The following is a 23,234-nucleotide window of genomic DNA, read 5'->3' as shown; positions in this document are numbered from 1 at the left end:
GCAGTATACCATTTGCCACTACATATGCTCCCACACTCATGCAGCAGCAGTAGGCTTCGCGGCGCCATTGTAGAGGACGACGAACGGTACCGTCTCCACGACATCCCAGTCCTCCTCCCGCGCCTCGTCGCCAAACACCCGGAGCGCGCTCGCCACGACCCGGTAGGTTCCCGCGGGCAGGACGGTCCCGTCCGCCAGCATGCCCTGGAAGAAGGCACGCTGCTCGCTCTTGCTGACGTACGTCTGGGGGTACCCGGCGAGGGCGCCGCGGCACGGACGGCCCGTGGGCGTTTTCTTCCCGTTGCTGTCGCCATTGTCATCCGAAACGACGTCGACGTATAGGGCCCGCGTGCCCAGGACTGGCTGCAGCAGCATGTTGGGCGTCTTTCCCTCGTCCGGGATGTGGATCGGGTCCTTGTTGGGGTTGTTCAGGAAGGGCAGGTCGGCCGGATCCGGGGGCGGCAGCGTGTAGGCGCGGCCGGCCTCGGCGGGCGTGCCGAAGTCGGCCAGGTAGCTCGAGCTCGCCTGCAGGATGTGCACGGAACGCATGGCGCCAGCGACGCCGAGGTAGGGGATCACGAGGTGCTCGTCATCGCGCGTGCTGTTGACGCTGATGTACCCGCTGTACACGGGCAGCAGCGTCGCGTTGACGTTGTTGCCTTGGGGGGCCGTGACCGTGACCGTCACGTTGGCCGAGCCGCCGGCGGGGACGACGACCGAGTCCGCGTCGAAGCGCAGCTCACCCCAGGCGTCGACAATGGGGTTGGGATATACGGCCTTGATGGGCGAGGCCATGCCGGGTTGCAGGGTGTACATGGTCTGGGTCTTCATGCGGCCGAGCACGTACGTCGCCTCCTGGTCGCCCGTGTTCTCGATCGAGAAGGTATGCTCGCCGGCAAAGTGCTCCGTGTCTTTCAGGCTCAGGCTCTCCACGCCCAGGATCGTCTTGGTGAAGGCCGCGTCATAGGCCTGAATTATGCCGGCGCCCTGCTGCGAGACGGGTGCGAGGGTGCCGGGGTAGGTCTTGGTGCCGTCGAACCAGATCTTGGGCTCGGCCGTGGCCGAGATTAGTCGATCGATGAGGTTGGTGTCCTTTAGGGAGCCGCGAGCCTCGCCGATGAGCGCGAGGGCACCGGCGACTAGAGGGCAAGCTATTCAAGGTATATGTTAGTGAAAATACAATGCTACAGAGAGACCATGGGTTACCGCTTACCCATCGAAGTGCCTGTCATGATGCGGTATCCGCCAAGGGGTAGGGGGTAGGTCGACAAAATCTTGCCACCGGGTGCCGTCAGCTGGGGTTTCGGAAGAAGATCCCAAGTCGGCCCCCAGCTGGAGAAATCGCCCGTGAAGCCACCAGTGATGTGGTCCTCGAGTTCCATTAAGATGGTGGCCGTTGCGTTGGCACCTGGAACCGTTACCGTCACATCCATGCCCTTATTCAAGGCATCGATCCACTGAGCGCCCTGGAAAGGCGCCACACTGATGACGCCTTCGATGCCGTCGACGTAGATGTACTGCTCCTCGAACGTGACGTTGCTACGGACAATGTACGCCATGTACTTGCCCCCCTTGGCGGCGATATTCTCACCCTGGTCAATTGGGTAGCACCGTGTCTTCTGAGAGTCGGGCACACGCAGGAGCACTAACTTGTCCGACAGGTCAGGCGTATCATCAGGCAGCGAGCTGCAAGCGTCTTCGATGGAAGTGGTGTTGTTGCCCATGCCAGCCCAGAGGGACAGCTTCATCTCCCTGGGGAAAGCTGGCGTGCCGGCTAAGAACCCGTAGCTGGTGGAGCTGGTGGTGCCGTGGTTGGCTGCACCGCCGCCAGATTGTTGTTGCGAAACCCCGTACTCGCCCTCCGCGACGAAGACGGGGAAGACGGCATTCTGCACCGCCCCCACGCCAGTGACGCCATGGGCGCCGGCCGGCGACGAGGCCTGGAAAATGCCAGCGCCGCCGTCGTTCCCGGCGGCAATCACCACAGGCACGCCGGCGGCGGCGATGCGCGAGGACACCAGACCCCAGGCGTCGTCGGACCAGCCGCTGAGCAGGCCGTCCGAGCACGAGATGATGTCGTTGCCGTCCTCGAAGGCCTTGATGAAGGCGGAGATCAGCACGTCGGTCGTCGCCTTGGCCGGGCAGCCCCAGGCACGATAGGCGGCCAGCTTGGCGCCAGGGGCCGCGCCGGTGAAGCCGTACTCGTTGTCTTGCAGCTGGGCGGCAATGGTTCCCGCGACGTGAGTGCCGTGTCCAACACAGTTATCGTAGGGGTCAGAGTCGGGCTTGGGCAATCCTGGAGGGCTGTAGTCGTCGCCAACGAGGTCCCAGCCGGTCTCGATCAGACAGCCGGGGCCGAAGCAGCCGCCTAGCGCTGGGTGATGCCAGTCAATGCCGCTGTCGACAATGGCGATGCGAAAGCCCTTTCCGGTGACGCCTTTGGCGTGCAGCTTGTCGATCTGGGTCATGAGGTGCGGCGAGAAGGTGTCGCTGGTCTCGTTGGCCGCGTCACGTCGCTGATGGACCCCGCGGGCCCCCGAAGAGGCAGGCGCTGGCATGTCATGGCGAGCTGGCGTGCCCACGTTGAGGCGGACGGTGCGAACCGGCCAAACGGCCCTAACTTGGGCCTTGGTCTTGACGGCGGTAAGCAGGTCGGAGCGGTCATGGGTCGACGCATTGTGTACCTGGAACGAGACCCCGTGGAACAGGTTGGAGCTGGCCAAGTGCATCCGATGCTCCGCTTCGATGCCGTGGTCGTGCGCAAGCTGGGCGTAGAAGACGTCGGGGCTCTCGTTGGAGTCGAGCTCGACAATGTAGGCGCCCCGGACCCAATCCGACTGGTCCTCGGGCTGCTGCTGGGCGATGACGGCGGTCGCGGCCCCGAGCAAGGCGGCGCAGGTGGTGCTGGCGAATTTCATCCTGGCCGTCTGGTAGTTTCCGTGTAAGCCTGGGAGACGGAGGGTGTGCACATGTTGGGCATCGCGTCACCAGGCATGGCGACCTTATATAGACCACCGTGGCATGGCCGGTCGCGCATCGTTCGATCTTGAATCTGCATGGAGGTGGAGTTGGAAAGTTGGGAATACGAGGTCCCAGCCGATCAAGCGGAAGATGTGGAGAGCCGGCATGAACGGGCAATTGGCTTCTTTGGGCGTGCACTTGACTGTGTCTTCTAGACAAACCATTTTTACTTTATATTGACAAGTACATGTACCTGACACATCCAACAATCCGACACGCCCCGGCCAACTACTGCAAAACCGCTGGCAAGGGCGGCCCGAAACGCGGGCCTTCTAGCAAGCCTAGACGGAACCATGGCAAGTGGCATCGCAGTCAAAGCGATAGCCGTCATTGCAGTTGGAACATGATCTGGGCGAAGCTATCACGTCGGCATTGGCGTGAGAGAGGTTCGAAGCGACAATATTCGCATTTCAGTCAACCATGCTGCTTGGCACTGTTCCAAAGAGCGACGACGAAGACGAACCACCAGGTTTGCTATGATGCTCCTTTGTCAAGGTGAATCCTGTCAAACCGTGCAGCGCCTTTGTCGCCCCCTTGTTTGACGGATTCATAGCAACAAAGCGAATCTATTTAGACCAGCCACGCCAGTGGCAGTACCGGATGCAGACAAATATAGCCTACGAGCATTCCGCGTGTCAACGAATCGGATCCATGTTGAATGTATGCAACAGAGTGACTTGCCACAAGACAGTTTTGCCCCGTCTTGTTGACCATTCTCCTGGATGACGACCAGCCTACATCTCCAAATCCAAATATCACTTCTACGTCTCGAAATAACACCAGAGAAATACACCTAGCACGAGCATTTGTGGAAGATTTGTATATACCAATCCCGCCTTATGCCAGCGAGCACTTTCGCATAGACGCGCACTCTTATTATAAGACCCAGCAACCAACCAAGGGGGCCTCTGGCCGACCAGCTTCCACCAAATCAATAGTCACCAAGGAGAGAAGCAAAGAAGGGAAAAAAAAAAAAAAAAAAAGAGAAACTGCAATATAGACATGTTATGGAGCGGCTTCCGGCGCTTTCCCAACAAGGGCGACATGTCGCTATTCAGGAGGTTGTCGCCGCGGCTGTTGGAGCTGGCCAAGTGCATGTATGGCGAGGACAGGGTGGGTGGGGTGCGGTTCGGGCGGATCAAGGAGACGGCGTACATCTTGGTGATCCTGATCAAGGAGCCGGCGGGCGCCGAGGGCCCCGCCTCCGACGCCATCATGGAGCTCAATGCGCGCTTCTACGAGGTGCTCAAGGACGGCCAGGCGGGCGAGGCCGAGGCCATCGAGCAGTGCTACCAGCGCCGCCGCCGCTACCGCCGCCACTGCGAGGCACTGAGGGGAGGACAAGAAGGTTGGAGAGAGGGGCGAGAGGGAGACAAGGGAGAAGATGGACGGGAAAATAACGACGAGGAAGACTCGGACGAGCAGTACGATCGCTGGATAGAACTGCAACAGGAGGGGAAGAGCCTGGTGGATCTGTTCGAGGTTCAGGTTCACCATCCGATTAGTGGGAGGCTGCTGGTCGGTCCCGTGGAGAAGCAGAAGAACTTCACAAAGTCTTGAGAAGGGGTCATAAGCCCGAGAGGGAGAGGGGGTACTGTCGGGCTTAGGGAAGGGAAGCAAGGGCTTCTGAAAACGATGGCAATGTCCAATACACAGAGGCTTACTACAATGCAGAATTGAGTGGTGGGCATGTGATATCCGTATGCACCATACTATGCGCTCTGGTCGAGGGATTCGATGTGATAGGAATCGCGAGTTGCTTATACTCGTCGTCCAGTCATAAATTACCTACGTAGTCCCGGTTGTCGACATATACCAACTCTATCTTATTCATGCCATATTGCATTTGGCTGGGCTCTGCGACCGACTTCGCAAGCTTACATTATCCGGGCCGTACGCCCTGAGCACTGCAGTGCGTGGCAAATGAGCCGCACCATACACGATATATACAGAGAGGAGCGGAGACGCGTTTCCCAAGTTTGAGAGTGTATCGCTCCGTATGGGTTCGGGCGAGGCCTAGACTTACAGTCACGCATCTTCGGCGGCGACAACTCTGAGACATGGGTGGCTGTGCACGCAAACGTCATCTCGATTCGAGGACATTGAGCGTGATCGTTTCTCGAAGAAATGGAGGCACGACCACCGGGAGATGCTCCCTCCATATTCAATGCATGCGGGGCTCTTTGGAGGTTTTCAGGATTGGGGCTTTGCTACGAGGATGGAGTCTTCACCAACCACTACCCCTGAGCCTGTTTAAGCGGGGTGGCCACTATGTTGTCATGTCGATCTTGTTCTGGTATCAACACTCCGTCTCGTTTGAACGACTTCGTGTGTTGGAAGGCAATCAATAGTGAGGCGAAGCTGGGCCGTAGGACAACCGGGCGTAGATTCTAGGCGTAAGCCGTGTGACAAGCGCTGCATGTTGAAGAACGTATGTAAGGACCTACCATCTGAGCATGCGTTGCATTGATGCGGTCTCGTGCCCATGGCCTGCATTATCTCGAAACCAACGACGAGGCAGTGCATGGTTGGGTTGGCTGTCATCACTACATCCGCAAGTTTTGTGAAGGTAAAGTTCAAAACGGCCTTTGCGATTGGGGGCCGAGAGGTAGGGATGCACATTGTGGATGGTTTCCCACAGTGGGCGGGCGATACGGCCAGCTTCTTGAGACAGCCTGTTGATCTACTAGAGAACCAACACGGATTAAAGTTTTGAGTGCTGGCATGGCACGAGACAAGTCAGCCAGTAACCTGGAGACCACTCTGGGCCAGCCTTTATGGACGATATGATACAGCTCAGGTTGTGTATAAAAGCCCCTTGACCAGCCATTGGAGACAGTTTGTAAAGGGGTGTAAGAGGACGAAACATCTATGCAGGCGACCATTTTAGGATTCCGTACACCGGTCGGATCTGCTGTTGATACGCCCCTCTCAATATTGAACACACCGGCCATGTTAAAGAATGGGTGTGCAGACTGTATCACGTTGGTGTGACCACGGACTTGATGCCGTTCCCGGGCCGCGAAAACGGCTTGCCACGATGAAGAACCCAGACAAGGCTATCGGGATGGGCCGCAGCGCTTGTATATCATCATGCTGGAGTACATGCGCCACAGTTGAGATTCCTCGCCTGCTTGTTAGTAGTATTCTATCATTGAAGCTCGAGGGATGGCCTTGCCAGCATTTCCTACAAGAAATCTCGTCCATTTTCGGAGGCTTTCGAAGAATATGTATGGTATGGGAAGTTCGAGGGGGCGCGTTCCGGAGGCATCTAGGCCATTACTTGGCTTGCATTTGTTGAAGAAATGTGTGTGCTAATGCACAAGAGGACGGCACGTTAGTATGGTGACCAATCATCTTTGATACCCCTGGCCTTCTCGTACCCCAACCCACAGTGTATCTCTCATCCTCATTGGCTATGGGTCTCAGGTAGGTACAAATATGAAGCCGGACGAGTCCTACGGAGAGTGATGGACGACCTGCACGCGAAGCGGTCAGAGACAGTTGGCCCACTGAGCCCTTTTACTAGTATGCATCCGGCTAGCAATTGGGCCGGCTGTCACAAAGCCCTGAACGTTGTCCCGCTCTCCAATCCCATTGAGGCATTCGGATGCGATGAGTCGATGTAGCCGAACTTCGGGATGCCGACCTAGCGCTGACCTCCTTTACCCCCTAGCCCTATGATTGGACATATTGAGTAAGATTCACTACCCTGGCCTTTATCTCGGAGGGTCTGAGCTTGGCATTCTAGTTCCACAGCTTCCGTGTGACTAGCTCTGCGCTGTCATGGATGGCTCCTCGAGACCTCTTGTGTCGGCCGTATCTTCCGATGTTGAAGATACGCAGCGATGACAACATCCAGTCGGTGAGCAAGGCCTCCGCCACATCAACAAGGGCTCTTGTCCTGCTACGCGAATTATGTTGCTTGAGTCGAGATTCCACTGGGGGTAACCTGCAGCGTTGACTCCCTTTACCCCTGATGCCAGCAGTGAACAAAACAACCACCCCGCAGAACAGACAGGCTTACTGGAACAAATGGTTACCGGTGATAAGGATTTCGTAATGGATCAGTCGGCATTCACACCGGGGCTCCCCCTCATGGACAATCTGCACGGGGCGGCAGATAGAATTATCCCCACACAGCCCTCAGCTTGGGTACAACGGCTGTTGAATAGAGCCGTTGGCGCTTTCTCGGATTCCAGTACTCCATTGCACGAGGTTGATAAACATGAACCCATATATGTTGGATCCAGGCTTTTTGTACAAGTACGGTTCGGTCGCCTCATGATCATCCAGTTTTCTAGAAACGACCATACCCACAAGTCAGATCGTACTCAACAGATCAGACATGGATAGCTGTGAGAGCTCGGCCGTTCTTTATCGGGATTTGAACGCCCAATTCTTATCCCTCGCTAGAGGGAGAGGGGGTGTTTCTCGAGCTGAAGAACGGTCTTTCTGTCATCGATGCCTCGGGTGGTGCTGCTGTTGCCTGCATAGGCCATGGCGATGAAAGGGTCCGAGACGCTATCGTGGAACAGCTGAATAAGGTAGCATATTGCTCTACACTGTTCTACACGGCTGATGTGTGTGAGAAACTATGCCAGGACCTTGTCGATTCAACCAACGGACACATGTCTCGTGCATATATTGTCAGCTCCGGTGAGGTCCTCGCCAGTATAGTTGCCCGAACCTAAGCCGCTGACGTACTCTTCAAAAGGTTCTGAGGCCATGGAGGCTGCCATGAAGCTAGCCCGGCAGTACTTCCTTGAGAAAACGCATCCCGAGCCCCAAAGAACAAAGTTCATTGCGCGAAACCAATCCTATCATGGCACGACCCTGGGTTCCCTATCAATGGGAGGTCATATCACTCGACGAGCCAAGTTCGAGCCGATGTTGCTGAGCAACGTTTCCAAAGTCTCGCGCTGCATGGCGTACAGGGACCAGGGACCCGGAGAGGCTGACGACTCTTACGTGGCAAGGCTTGCAAACGAGCTTGATGAAGAGTTCCAGAGGCTTGGCCCGGACACTGTTTGCGCGTTTGTGGCCGAACCCGTGGTGGGTGCGGTAAGTTGAGGACTTCGTGCCTACGGGCCACAGTGACTAAGAAGCTCGCAGGCCCTGGGCTGTGTACCAGCCGTCCGGGGATATTTCAAGGCCATGCGAGCCGTCTGTGACAAGTATGGAGCATTGCTAGTCCTAGACGAGGTGATGTGCGGGATGGGCCGTACCGGGACTTTGCAGTGAGTGTACCTCGGGTGGTCTCTCCCATTCTTTGAGACAATAACTGACATATATGCCTATTCACGTAGTGCCTGGGAACAGGAAGGCATCGTGCCAGACATCCAGACCCTCGGAAAGTGCCTTGGGGGTGGGTACCAGCCGATAGCTGGTGTTCTGGTGTCCCGCGACGTCGTCGATGTCCTGCTGAGGGGCAGTGGGTGAGTTCAAACTTGTGGGCCTTGCGGTTCAAGTACTGATTGGTGTTGTTTTCCCAGCTCCTTCGTACATGGCCACACCTATCAAGGTCACCCGATAGCTTGTGCGGCCGCGCTGGAGGTACAAAAAATCATCCGAGACGAACAGCTGCTCAAGAATGTCCGCAGCATGGGCGAACTCCTGTCCACTAGGCTGGCGGAATCGCTGCAAGACCACCCCAACGTCGGCAGTATTCGAGGACGCGGGCTCTTTTGGGGCATCGAGTTTGTCGCAAACAAAATCACCAAGGAGCCTTTTCCTGTCGCTGCAAATGTGGCCATGGGCTTGGCTGCGTTAGGCCTTTCTAAGCCCTATGGGATTGCTGTATATCCGGGAACCGGAACCGTTGACGGAGTCAAGGGAGATCATGTCATCCTTTCACCGCCCTATACCATCACCGCTGCTGAAGTCGAGGACATCGTGAAGATCATGCAGCGGCTTGTTGGTGATTTCTTCAGCAGCAAGAAGGAGGCCTCGTTGTGAGACCAGGATTGTCGACGTCCCTGGGAAGTGTACGTGGGGAGACCCAAGGAAGAATCCTTTGAGTAGCATCGATTATTATACCTACCTCGACGTAACATTGTAGATCCTGAATCTGAACTCCACGATCAGGAGCAAATAAGGTTATGAAGTTGCCAGGTCAACGAATATGTCATCCGTTGTTGCAAGCTGTGCACCGCAGCCAAAGAAAAACCATGCGATGAAAGTCTCCTGGGTCTTCTTGTGATATGCTTCAAGGGAGAGATGGATCAACATCTGCTCAAGCGATTGGCCAGGCCTGGGTTGACGAACGAGAAGCATTGAATGAAGTGACAGTTGCCTCGGGCGGGAAATTGGTGATTGGTGGGGGTTGGGCCAGATAGATCCGTCATTCCGGGGGTGGGCTGGTGGATCCCTTGATCCCTTCCCTTAACAGCGCCTGCGCCTTCCCCATAACGCCTCCTTCTTGGTCAACAGCCGACCATTACCAAAGGGGAGACGTCAATCGAACAAATACCAAAGACAGTCGGCCATCTCCCACCTCACAGCAGCACCGCCATTCCGATCATCCGCATCCGCCGATCCGCCGATACGATGGCGGTCGGGCTGGCCAGCAGTCGTCATGGCGCCGATGAGGAAGCCCGCGCCGAAGTCGACGTCTTGAACTCGCGACTGGAGAAGACGGCGCAGCTGACCAAGAAGATACAGGCGTGCCTGGGGCGCCTCGAAGCCACGGGAAAGAGCGTACGCGATGTATCTGGCCCGCTCAACGGCGAGACCAAGAAGCTGCAGATTCTGGGCAACAGTGAGTGGCAGATCCGGTTTCGGGCCCAAAGGGGTTGCATCGCCAATTGACAGGACAACTGCAGATATCGAGGGCGTCATCTCCGCCATCGAGCGACTCCGACAGCCCGCCGATTCCAAGAATGACGAAGAAGCAATCATCCGCCAGGGCCCCGATAAGGCCGGCCTGTCCAACTACCTCAATTCCATACAGCGTTTGAGCAAGGCCCTTGCTGAGATGCAAACGTCGAACCTGCGAGCGAACCAGCAGACCATCTCTGACCTCCAACGGCTGATCAAGAATGGAAACGGACAGCTCGAAAACTTCTTCGATAAACTCCTTCGAGACGAGACGCCTCCATCACTTGAGCCTCTGCATTACATCACCAAGAACCAACCCTTCCCCATTATATCGCAAGACAAAATATCCCGCCTAAGTCTCGTCAACTCCTACGTCGCCCGCAACGCCACATCCGAGAATCCCTTGGTGAAGATATATGCAGAAGTCCGGGGCCAATATCTAAACCAGACCTTGGTCAACTTGGCTTATGCCAGTGTGAACACGGCCAAGAAGAAGAGTGAGGCCATCTACAGGTCCGGTACTAATGGTATCGGCATGTATGCACAGGCTCTAGAGGGAATGATTGGTGCCGAGTATGAAAATATATGCAGCATCTTCCTACGACAAGATTGGGGTGCAGTCCTACAGTTGTCAAGCCAAATACCATTGTCGGAGCTTGCCCGCACTCTCCGCGAACTCAACAATCACATCAAGGCGCACATGAGCACAGACTGTTATCTTGCATACGAGGTCACCGAAATTATGTCAAACCTGGCTTCCAGCATTGAAGAGCGTACCGGAGAGCTTAAAGGGACTTTGGCGGCCGCATTGAAACCTGTCCGCGAGACGGCCAAACTATCACTCGCAGAGCTCCTGGATGATACAAAACGCAAGATTGCGGCCTTGCAACTTCTACCCTCGGATGGTGCACCAGTACCCGTTGTTTCGGAGACAATGCAACGCTTGCAAGCCATGGTAGAATTCCTGCGGCCTATATCCAGCCTCATGATTTCGTTGGGCGACGGCGGCTGGAAGTCCATGACTACTGCAAACCGTAGCACGGACGCTGTGCCGAGTCTCGCATCGTTCGATATCACCGCCGATGGAAATGAGATCTTCGCGCATTACTGCACCGACACCATCGACGTGCTGTTGTCAGCCCTGGAGCAAAAGGCTAGGATGTTGCTCAAGGGCAAGTCAGTCATGGGTGTTTTCATTGCGAATTGCGCCACCATTGTCGAACGAATGATTCGGGATTCTGGGCTCGCTCCATTGCTGGAAGGCAGACTCGGTGTGTTGGATACTTGGCGTAAGAAGGCTACGGCTTTGTACACCGATAATTGCAAAGAGCTGTCTTTGCATCTGTTTGACGTTATTCACACAAACAAGACACAAAGGCCTCCTTCCGGCACATCAGAATCCACAGCAATCCTCAAGGGACTCAGCAGCAAGGACAAAGACAGCATCAAGAGTAAATTCACGGCCTTCAACACGGGCTTCGACGACATGGTGGCCAGACACAAACAATACAGCATGGAACGCGAGGTTCGTCAGATGTTTGCCAGGGATGTGCAGCAGATGCTCGAACCACTGTATAACCGTTTCTGGGATCGTTACCACGAGATTGACAAGGGCAAGGGCAAGTACGTCAAGTATGATAGGTCATCCATTGCGGCGGTATTTCTCACCCTATACTGAGCCGAGCCGAGCCCTGGACCCAAGTGGCATGGCTAGCTTTGATGGCACTAATAATTTGTACCTTCGCCCGTTCAAGTATGGCTAGCAATGTGGCATGGTCTGGCACGCGCACACACGTACAGATGGCCTACAGTTGGTGCTCACGCATGGCTGGGCCATCATATCCTACTTGTTGATCCCGGTGAACATATATGGCCCGGCGGCCCGGCAAATGACAGGTGGCGAGGGTTGCACACCCAACCACGAGGATGATGGGAACTCCGGTGCAGATGATTAAGATAGCGGTGTAAGATTAAAGCTATCGTACGCCATTGAACATGCTTTGGTGAGCAGCATCAACCGAATGATGATCAGGCGAGAGAAAGGCGGTAGATGGATTGTTTGTACCAAGATACCCTTGTGGGCAGGTTTAGGCGTTCTGGGATTTTGAGGACTGGTTTCAGGCACATTGCCTACGTTTATGCCAGCCCCTATAGCAAACCCGCTTAGCATCATTTAATCACTAGATTCGATTCGAAGCAGCTGCCTTGCCAAACTACCAACAGCCCCTTCAGATAAACCATCTTCCCCACGTGGTCGGAGTCTACGCCTTTGGCAGTGCCACTGGGACTATTGCTGCAAGCCGGCGAGGTCTCCCCGGTTGGCCTCTCCGCCGTTCTACCTAATCTGGACACGTGCATTGCCATTTATGGGCTTCGCTGTTGGTCGGCAAGGGCCTTGTCTATCCCACATAGCAGGATACTATTTCCCGCTAACTTCTGGGCTGAAGTCAGGGGCTTGGATGAGGAAAAGAAAGCTCTGCCCCACGCCCGCAGACTGTGGCACGCCCCGTTGTATCTGTCGACCTGCATCTGATATACATGGATAAGGATAATCCCCCTGGTCCTTTGGATTAAGAACTCCATCTAACACTTCTCATGCAGGCAGACTGCGACGACGGCAATGGCTTATCAAAGCTGCCATGCATAAGTTGCCGGTATATGGCCGGCCGAAAGAATCCTGCTTGGCTGTTCATCTTGGCAAAGGAGATGCCAGTGTAAGCCCACCGGTTTTCATCCCCCAGAGCCCCAACGAGCGATACAGGGGTGGCACGGTGACACAGGACCCACCAAGCATTGACTGCATGCTTGATTGATTTCAAATTCAGATTCTCAGCAGCCGTATGTGCAGGTAGTCCGTAAAGTGGAAGTTGGGTAACCCAAAGGGGGCAGTTGCGTTAGGGGGGCCGTATCAAGGGGCGAGCTGGTCTTATGTTGCTTTGCTCTGAGATGGCTAGCTCGTGCTGTACGCCCGATGCAGGAAGACAACAAACTACGGATGCTGGGTAGTGTTCTTTGGGGATTTTTGTCTCGCATCGGCCTGCTTGCGACCAGGTCCGCGCGGCGCGGCCTCCAGGAGACTGCACGGTGTCCACGCGGCAGAAACGCCCGTTGCATGGGATAACCCGCTGGCCTGCCTATTCTACCATCGAGTGGTTAGCGGCAGCAGCAAGCAGGAACGAAACTTCGTCAAATCGTTGTTGGTCCTAAAACATATCGATATGTATGTAAATAGAGGTCCCCCCCAGGATGTAACAATGGCAAGGATGGGGGCGAAATATGGAGAGGTACCAGAAATATCACCAACCCACCTTGCCGTGAATACTACCCAAATGACCCCCACTGATACGCCAGGCCGGAGGGAAACCCGGTGTCTAACCGCATACGAAAGGAGGGGAGTTGACATGTAGGGCTCCAGGGGGGGGGCACTGACGGGATCTTAGGTAGTTATTGCTTACCCTTGTGTGCTACGAGGGTGGTACTCTGCCCTGCACAGCACAGACTGCGAATCTCTAGCTACTGTCAGCCCGCATTGCAGCATCGCTGTAGACATCCAAATCACATGGCTACATACTTTGCAGCTCCAAGCTACTAGGTAGGTGGTGATGCGGTGGCATGGTCCTGTTTTGGGGGCCTGGCATATTCTCTACAGTTTGTCCTTACATGTCTGGACAGGGCAGAACAACGGGGAGCCGGGAAGGAAGCCTGCTGCTGCAAGTTAGTAGTCCTCAGACTGGACGGCCCCTTGTACATACAGATGACCATGGGATAGTTGTACATGGAACTTGGCGGTTTTTTCTCCGTGCATGTACGAGAAGGAAGAACATCAAACTATACGGGTAGGATAGCAGCAACATAAACCATGGCTAATGAGCTGTTAACGACGACAAGATCTGATCATGGTGCAATTATGGGCTGACTTGCCGCCTTGTCCCTGTATGTATATCACTCAGTTGCTTCGTTACTTGCATTGCGTGGAAATTAGGTCAAGTTCCTAGGCAAGTAGGTGAGCAATGAAATAAGTTCGCCTATATTGGCTTTAATCGGTCAGCTGCATGCATACCTACCTAGGCAACGAAAGAGTCCAAGACGAGGATGGAGCGAAGAGGCTGACGAACCTTGCCACGCGCGCCCTGAGAAAGCAGGCTGGCTGGCAGGCACACTTGCACTGACCGCCGCTCTAGAGAGGAAGCCCGGAGATGAGGATGCGGGAAATATATACCGGCCGCATGGCCGACAAGGCAGGATGGAGGAATAGTGTCTGTGTGTCTATCATGCGTATGCAATGGGACTTTACTGTACTACATAACATTATGTAAAATAATGATTCTTGGCTCACTTAACCAGGCTTCTGCTTTCCTCGTTTCAAGGCTTGGCACATGAAGTTGAAATTGATGAGCCGTACATGTTCGCGTATCAACATCCTCGTATAGACTACACAGCATACATATCATCCCTAAGTCTCTACCTGGTCTTGGGGGTGCAAGGATCAGCAGTATGCATGCATTATAAGGCCATATGGTCCGAGGGTATTATTGATCCAAAGTGGGCTCATCCATGGTTGAAATGCATGCAAGCCGGCGTCGAGGAGAGAGCAAGACGGATGTGGTGCAGCCCGAATGGTGATTGGCTACCCAGCATCTGCAACGATGATGCTTCGTGCTATTGAAAGAGACAAGTGCATGCGTGCCTGTAGCCCATGCGGCGCATCATCTCGAACTCTATGACGATTTCTCATGCTGGACAGAACCAATTACCTCTGGGTTACACCGCAGGTCTAACCCACATAGCACGAGGAGACCCAAGTACGATAAGGAGGATTTGATGTGGTATATACATCTTATAGATTTTGTATCCGATAGATAGCCAAAGAGCTAGTCAATCCAGAGGACAGGAAACCGACTGTGCCCTTTCGAGGTCCAAGCGAGACGGGAGAACCCCTGTGTCTCGATACACCATTATCACCTGGTCCGGCCCATTTCCAGCCCATTTCCAACTTGATCGACGCCTGCCTCGAAAGAGGTCTAGCTGAGCAAGTAAGCAAGCAGGAAACCATTTGCGTCGAACTGCGAAGGGGCCATGTGCCCGCAGGAAGGTGGGGGTCATGCTGTAAGTCGGTAGCGATGGTGAGGAGTGTTGGAAAAGAATGAAGAAACTCCCAAAGCGCCCGCCCATATATCCTTACTGGTATCAAAATGCTGTTCCTGGCGCTGATCCCTTCCCCAAAACGATAGGTACTCCAAATGTCCCAACCCAACTCCCAACGGGTTGTCCATGCCAGTGCAACGAGCGTAAAATTCATGGTTCGCATAGCCGTAGCCAAGAGTACAGGAGGGTGTTATGAGTACATGAAAATTTGCAAGGGGGGTAAATCTTTTTGGGTGCTGTGATGAGAGGTCAGCCCTTGGTGCGAGGGTGACGGAAGGAAAAGAAGAAAAGAAGAGTCTTGTATGGCGCCCGGGCTGATCTGATAGAGTGCCGACCACGGGGCGCGGGGGGCAGACATGTATCGGGCAACGCTGTCAGCCTCGCATCGTGGGGCCTCGCAGAGCACAGAAGGGTTCGGATCCAACGCCCAAGGCGGGCGAGAGGAAGAGGAAGAGCAAGAGCACACCACCTGAGCCTCGGGTGTCGAATAAGAGGAGCCAAAGAGGAGCCCGAGCCATGCAGCTGTACGAATGGGGTTCAAGCCATGCAGCTGCGTAAGGGTGGTGACGAGCAAGGTGACGCCGCCAATGATGAAGGGCGAGGTCGAGGCGACATGTGTAGTGTGGTTCTAGAGCTGCCTCGTGGCTTGCAGGTGGTTCAGGCAGGATATTGCCGTGCTCTAGTTGGGGCACCGGTGGCAGGCAGAGCTGGTACCGCAGTAGTCATGGGTGCCAAAGTCGACGGCCTTGCAGCAGAAGGTGCAGCAGTGGTTAACCAGGGGCTGGTGCTCTTTGACGGCCATCTTTTCGATGTTGTTGTTGTATAGTGTAAGTGGTAATTGATATCCTTTTGGTGTGTAAGTGAGGTTGTTGCAAGAGCCAATGTGGGGCAAGTGTAGAGATGCCGAGAATAGGTAGTCGTGGGTGTGAGTGAGGCCTGGTAGATATAGATATGTAGAGGTCTGGTTTGCTGGGGCCTGGGTACAGAGACAGAAGCGGGATGCTAGCAGGTGATGGATATGACACTGTAGATGCTGTTTGAAATCAACGGGAATGGGGTGAAGTGAAGGGGATATCCGAGGCTTAAATAAGAATCGAGGGTGTGGTGAGCTGTCAGTGTTGCTTAAGACGTGACGATCACCTCCCGGCAAACCAAGACGCCCTTGGATGGGACCAACTTTATGTGTCGGGGCCAGTTGCATGATGAATGGGCCATGCGAAGGGCCCATGGCAATGGCGCCCATGCCCTGCCCTGCCATGCCCTGCCATGCCCCGTAGCCCCCCAGCAGGCAGGGGATGGAGCTTCTTAGAAGAAAAATAAAACACCCCCGCTGTAGGTAGATAATTAAGAAACTCGTCCAAATAAGACCAGCAAAGTATAGTGGCCCAATCTCCTCGATCGATCAAATGCATGCAGGTAGACCTCTAACCTGCCTACTACTACAGCATGCCAATCGATCCCAAGCGGTGTGGCACCTATGGTCACGAGGATTGGGAGGCGAACGAAGCTGCCGCCAATCAGCATGGACTCGGTAGCCAGAGATCTGAGACTTGATGATCCGGGATTTCGCTCTTCTCAAGAGACTTCTAGAGATATCCATCAATCAATTGATTTACTGGTTCCCGCAGGTAGGTGGTCCAATTGTACCTACTGTACCTACTTTTCCGAATTGAGCCTCGTTGGGCCGGAGGATCTTTCACAGTAATGAAACTGCTTGGCTTCCAGAAAGCAACCTCGCGGGTCGGCGCCGGGTGTAACATACCGCGCAAGGTACATTCTTACTATGCATCCATCCATCAATACGTCAGATATAGCGTCCCCGTCAACCCTGCACTAAGCACTAAGAGCAGTGGTGCGTCGAAGGACACAGCATGCCTAGCTGCCTAGGTACGGTTAGTTGGATGAATGCCAGGGCTTCAAGTATCAGCAGTAGCATGCAGATAGGTAGGTAGGTAGGTACATGTTGATATCTGTCACGGCCTCCCATGTCATGCCTACATGTATTGACGCCAGACGCACCTTGGTAGATTTGAGCCTCTCTCTACCTAACAGGCTGCGCGACGCCACCCAAACCCCAAGGCCAAACAAATCCCTGGGTACGTTTCGGTCAGAGAGGGAGAAAGAGCGCAAGTGCAAGCGGCATACAGTCAACGCGCGCGCGTGTGTGTGTTCCCTGGAACAGGAGCGGCCAGTTGGCCCTGAGTCACACACACACACACACACACACACACACACACACACACACACACACACACAACCACACTGGTCACTTCGACGCAGCCAACAACAAGAAGCAACAGCGACATCCGAATTATTCGGTAAAGGCTGTGTCACCTGTCATGTGGGCTGTTGTATGGCCTTTTCGCAAGCGGTGTGCCGAGTGAGCAGCCAATTTCCAGTTACGAGGCATTTAGGCGCTTTTTACATGATTCTTGACGCTTGCGCGGGATCGATGAGTGATGATGCATCGAATAGCACTGTCGAATTAACCCTCGACTGCCTGGATGCGTGGGCTTGTTTCGGCGGGGGGGGACGTCCATGGCTCGTATGGTCAACCCACACGTGGGCGCAAAAGGCGAACGTTACATATAGTAGTTACCCTTGTTAATGGATAAGACTCCGGTAAAGAAAATTTATTTATTAATTTTAATATATCCGGTTTTTAACTTATACGTAATTTTTTATAGATTTATTTTTAAGCTTATTTTCCCGAGAGGTTTACGGTTATTTTCCCGAGAGGTTTACGGTTATTTTAACGAAATATTAAACCTTTATTTTATTTATATAATATATATAAATTACGCTAGTTAAGTAAATTATTCGAAATATCACTATTTTACTTTTTTTTTATTAAATCGTAAGTCTCCTTATTATAATTAGTATTTTTAATATTAATATTAAAAGGTTAAAGGAAAAAGTTAACCGATAATTATTAATAATTAAAGGGTTATATTAACCTTTAAAAAGTAGTTTTTACATTAAAAATCGGCCTTTATAAAAAGCCGGTAACCTTTATAATAAACCCTTAATAACGTATATTTTTAAACTATATATCCGATATTTATTTTATTTATTAACGCACTAAAAATATATACGGCAGAGGATAAATATCTATTAGCTTTAACATATCCGCTAAGGGGTATATCCGATAATAAGGGTAACCACTGTAGAGCCCTTGAGCCCGTACCTACCTACCTCTTTAGGTACTTCGGCTGCAGGCATGTTCGCTTCGCTACCTCGCAAACCCAGTCAGTGGAAGAACATTCGAATCTTCCACCATGCTTCTCTCGGGTGAGTCGGCATTCTGCAACACCGCCTTGCTACTTGTAGTAGAGTGTGGTCTCATCCACCGGTGGCCCTGCTTCAACGGTCTGGGGGACTGCTCAAAACGCAAGTTCTGCTGCCCATCAATGTAGTGTGATTGGTCTATCCTGTTGTCCAATCACTACAGTGCTCTCCTGCAACAGAGATCGACATGTCTCCGCGAAGCAAGGTTGACCTTGTCGGTAGCACGAGAAACGTCAATTCTCCGGTTGCCCATACCTATACTAACAACAACTGGCAGTTTGGCAATAGATGACACCCGTTCAGCCTCAAGAGGACCTACAGTCAGGGGCCAGCAACGGAAGTGTAACACATACGAGCCTTCGATGTCCCTCTACAGAGCGAAGCGAGGGCATGTTTGGGGGTTTGAAGCTTGCCAAGAAATGCAAAATAATAAGACTGTGCGGAGAATATTGATTGAGATGGAAATATATTCAATCAACGACACAGGCGTTGCAGCTGCAGCGGAGTGCATTGCATGCAAGTGTGATAGGTGCGATGATTCAGCATATCACCGCACAAATCTCTTCTCTTGTCATAATCTACTAACCAGATCTCCCGAACCGCATGGGGCTCCTGCAGAGCGGCAGGGCCGATGGACGACTCTCTTTTTCTTTCTCTTTCCCCTCCCTCTCTTCCAGCCCTCTTCCAGCCCAAGGAATCGATGGTGCGCATCCAATCATTTGTGTAGTCGGCGAGTCGGGCATCATTTGGCGGCAGAGCCAGAAGCTCCGTTCCTCTTAACTGAATGCTCGTTAGTGCCCCTCCCTGCCGCTGCTGAACACAGGGTATACTGTCTTAAAAACATTTTTTTATTAAGTATACCCCTTCTCTACTATACCTTCTTACACGTTTAGTTACTCCCCTCGGTTAATTAATTTTTTTTCGGCGAACTATTATTAAAAATTTATTTATTAATATATATTCCCCTTTACTTTACTATTTTTAATAATACGTTTAATTTTAAAAGGTTTTTATATTATTTCTTTTTATTATTAATTATAATATTTCTATTAAAATTTTATTAATTATATATAATTAACGATATTTTAATAATATTAACGTAGTTTATCACTACGCGACGTATATCACTTAGCGACGCACTTTAATTTAATTTTAATATAATTAAACTTTAACGCGTAATACCTTTATAATTATAATACCTAATTAATCCTAAAAAGATCGGATAGTTTTAATAATTTAAGCGATACGAAACGGACCGAATTAAATAAGCTAAAAAGTAATAATAAAAGCTTATAATATACCCGAATTAATTTTACGTTATCGAATTAAAGGCCGAACTTTAAAACACGAAATCCGACCGAAACAATATAAAATAAATTTAATTAAAGAGGAGATATTTCGTAAATATATAATTAATTTAAATATCTGAGAAATATTTTTCGATCTCGTTAATATAAAAAATATAGCTAATTTTTTTACCGCGTCGGTAAATATTAAGTTAAGAGTTTTATTAACCGTAACCTAGACTTAAAAACTAAAATAAATCGTCGGTATAATTATTAAAAGGCTTTTTATAAGGATTTTAAAATTATTTCTATTTAATTTACGTTAGTCGCGAATATAAAGGCGAAATACGGGATCGTTAATAAAAATATTTAAAATTTTAACGAAACCGGCTTTATAATAAATATAATCGGGTTAATACTTATTATAACACGCGCCGAGCGATATAAAAAAACGAAATCGGTCCAGCCTAATAATTAGGAATAAGTAACGGCGTATTATAGTTGCAGTAATTCGGGAGGTAAAGCTATAAGTTATTGCTTTATTGTGAAAAACCGAAAAAAATAGGGAAAAAAGGAAAAGGTTTAGCTTTACCGGGACGATTTCTTTATTTAAATAAGTAGGGAAAAGTTAAGTAGCGCTCGGGCTATCTCTTATACGCCCTTACCCTACTCTAGTTAATAAGGCTATTAAAAGCCTATTTTAAAGTACACCGTAATATTACCTCCTTTTTTAAAATAGCTCGTCCCGAAATATATTAAGCAAAAAATTAATACTATAATTATTTAAACTTATTCCTTTATTTAAATTATTATTTTTTTCGACCTTTTCGTTATACCGGTTTTTTTTTCAGGGGCGGCCGGTTTATTATTATTTTTATATAGCTCGTTAAACGTATCGTTCTCGGCCGCTTATAATTAGTACTATAAATATATCGGGGGACTAAAAGCTTTAAGATTTTGCTCGTGGTAGGTTTATAATTGCTTAGCCGTATTTTTTAAAGTTTTTTACGGGATATTAGGTTAAGTTAAGATTTTATCCTTTCTATTCGACTTAATATTATAATTTCCGATAGTAAGTTTTTAAACTAGTAATACGGTATACTTTTTTATTTTATTTTTTTCGCTTAGTTCGATTACCTCGCCGTTAGGGTTTTATGCCGTTTATTCGATTAAAAGGTTATTCGGGTATTTCCTAAGTCGATTTATATAAAAGACCTTAAAACCTATTTATTTTTTAAGATTTTTAATAAATACGAGTAACCGATTTTTCGTTCGATTTTATAGTGTTATCGGGTTAAAAGATAATCGAGCTTATTAGTAAGCTTTATAAAAAACTAGGTTTTTTTAATAATAAATACCCGATCCCTAATATCGAAATCTAGTTACCGTCGGTGTTTATTTTTTTAATTATATATTTTTTATTAAGCTTTAATTATATTTCCTTTAGCTATTTTATAGTAATTAACGATTCGCTTTATCTAATTCTATACGGTTATTCGGCTAAGCTTCTCGCGTTCCTTTAAGTTCGTTATATTTTTAATCCTAGCCTTTTAATCCTAGGTAAATTTTATAGGGAACCCTATTTCGATCTCGTAGGGGGAGTACCCTATTAAATTTTAGGGTAACGTAATTTAAACGGTATTTATAACCGGTAAAGCTTCGTCTTAATCGTTTTAAAAATAATTAATAAATATTCATAGCCTTTACTCGAAGTATTAAATCGCTACTTTAGTTTATTTCGCCGTTTAAGAATAACCTATCGAAAATAGTTTCTACTTAATTCCTAGGATTTTTAATACTTTATTTATAAAGGCGGAGGTAAACTATAATCCTCGGTTTAAGGTTACTATTAAGGGATAATTATACGTTTAATATAGTTTTTCGTAATATAGTTAAGTTATTTCGATTACGGTAATAATTATTTAATAAGCGATACTCTATATTCGCTTTTTTAATTTATCGATTATTAGCATAATATTATCGTTTTTTTTTTTACTTTTAAGCATTATTTTAAAGTTTACCGCGATAGCGTCTTAAGGTTATAATAGAATTAATAATAGGTGTAAAAGGCTTAATATTTTATTACGGGGAATTTTACTCGGCTTATATTTTATGTAATTAATTATAAATATATTATAATTTTTATTTAATCTTAGCTATTAATATTTTATTTATATTAGCCGTTTAGTTTTATTCTTTCCTAGGTGTACTGTAAGGGTTCGAGAGTAAACCTTATCGATTATAGGGGTTTAAAAGTCGCTTTCGTCGGGTATAATAAGGCGGTTTTAAAATAGGATAAACCGTTTATTAATAGTTTATTTTTATATTTTATCTTCTCGGGCTTTTTATCTATATATCTCTAACCCCGGATGTATAGTATTCTTATGTAAGAGGGTATCGGTAAGTTTATATTTAAAGTGTTCGGGTAACTCCTCGATTAGGTATAATTAAAAGCTCGCTTTCTTTTTAATCAGGTAACGCGTTTCCTTTAAAACTTAAATAACGTTTAAAGAGGCTAGCTTAAATAGGGCTATAATTTATTAAGCGTCTTTTTTATCTTTTTAAGTTTTAAGATTACCTGTTTTTTTAAAAAGTGCGTTAACGAGGACGTTTTTTCTCCCCGGCTTATAAGTAGTTATAAAATTATACTGTAATAACGTGTCGGCTTAAACTATTTATTTTACGTTAAATAATCGTTTAATATTAAAATATTAAAGTATTTTATAATTAGTAATTATAAAAAATAATTAAGATTATTATAATCTTATTAGTTCCGCTTTTTAATATTTAAATACTCTTATTATTATTAGTATTTCCTTATTTTAAATAGGGTAGTTATACTCGGCTCTTTATATTATTTCGGAGTAAAAGTATACGAGATGCTATTTATTATTAGGTCCCTCCTTTTAAAGTAAGACGCTAGTTAGGATACTATTTAATATATCGGTCTCGACTCGGGTTTTTTTATCGTAAAAAAAGTGTACTAATACGGGCGCTTTTAAGAATAATTTTTTTAACCTTTTAAATACCTTTTAATATTCGTCGGTTTACGCGAAAATAAAACTTTTCTTAGTTAAGTTCATTAAGGGCTTAGCGATATAGCTGTATTTATATACGAAGCGTCGGTAGTAATTATAGAATTTAAGGAAGGATTAAACGGCTTTAATATTAGTAAAGGCGTCCTAATTTTTAACGGCTTTAATCTTTTCGGGGTCGATTTTTATACCGTTTATACTTATTATAAAACCGAAGTATTTAATCCTAGTAACGTAAAATTCGCATTTTTTTATATTAATTTAAAAGCCTACTTCCTTTAATTTTTATAATATTTTCTTAATATATTCCACGTACTCTTCCTCGCTTTCCGAGTAAATTAAAATATCGTCGAGATAAACGTTATAAAATAAATCTGAATACTCTATTAAGATCTCGTTAATAAACCGTTAAAACGTTACGGGGCTATTAATAAATTTAAAAGGGAAAACTTAATATTTAAAAGATTTATACTTAATCCGAAATATCGTTAAATCTTAATTTTAAAGTTTTATACGAATCCTATAGAATACTTAGCGAATATTAATTTTAATATATATTTTAACTTTAATTATTTTACTAAGGGTTTCGTTAATTAACGGTAGCGGATACCGGTTTTTTTTAATAAATATATTTAATTTA

General features: G+C 48.8%; 4 protein-coding genes across 4 annotated transcripts; 3 read left to right on the top strand and 1 right to left on the bottom strand.

Annotated features, from left to right (window-relative positions):
- Positions 1-36: 36 nt before the first annotated feature.
- On the bottom strand, positions 37-2,918 carry PG986_006014 (uncharacterized protein; the record flags this gene model as incomplete). Its single annotated transcript, XM_066842236.1, has 2 exons — positions 37-1,151; positions 1,214-2,918. 2 exons carry the CDS (start codon positions 2,916-2,918, stop codon positions 37-39), a joined length of 2,820 nt encoding a protein of 939 aa, XP_066702098.1.
- Positions 2,919-4,023: 1,105 nt separating this feature from the next.
- Positions 4,024-4,581, top strand: PG986_006013 (uncharacterized protein; the record flags this gene model as incomplete). The annotated part of the gene is made up of 1 exon (XM_066842235.1): positions 4,024-4,581. One exon carries the CDS (start codon positions 4,024-4,026, stop codon positions 4,579-4,581), a length of 558 nt encoding a protein of 185 aa, XP_066702097.1.
- Positions 4,582-7,249: 2,668 nt separating this feature from the next.
- PG986_006012 (Cullin repeat-like-containing domain protein) lies at positions 7,250-11,518 on the top strand (the record flags this gene model as incomplete). Its single annotated transcript, XM_066842234.1, has 8 exons — positions 7,250-7,292; positions 7,438-7,680; positions 7,739-8,085; positions 8,137-8,261; positions 8,331-8,459; positions 8,517-8,975; positions 9,525-9,781; positions 9,846-11,518. The coding sequence occupies 8 exons, from the start codon at positions 7,250-7,252 to the stop codon at positions 11,516-11,518; spliced, it is 3,276 nt and encodes a 1,091-aa protein (XP_066702096.1).
- Positions 11,519-15,529: 4,011 nt separating this feature from the next.
- Positions 15,530-15,811, top strand: PG986_006011 (uncharacterized protein; the record flags this gene model as incomplete). The annotated part of the gene is made up of 1 exon (XM_066842233.1): positions 15,530-15,811. The coding sequence occupies one exon, from the start codon at positions 15,530-15,532 to the stop codon at positions 15,809-15,811; it is 282 nt and encodes a 93-aa protein (XP_066702095.1).
- Between the last annotated feature and the right edge of the window lie 7,423 nt (positions 15,812-23,234).

This window comes from Apiospora aurea, assembly GCF_038362705.1.
Source record: "Apiospora aurea strain CBS 24483 chromosome Unknown utg000004l_segment0_segment0, whole genome shotgun sequence".
NCBI lineage: Eukaryota > Fungi > Ascomycota > Sordariomycetes > Amphisphaeriales > Apiosporaceae > Apiospora > Apiospora aurea.
The sequence above is the reverse complement of the archived record's forward strand: the minus strand, read 5'-3'. Positions and strand labels throughout refer to the sequence as shown.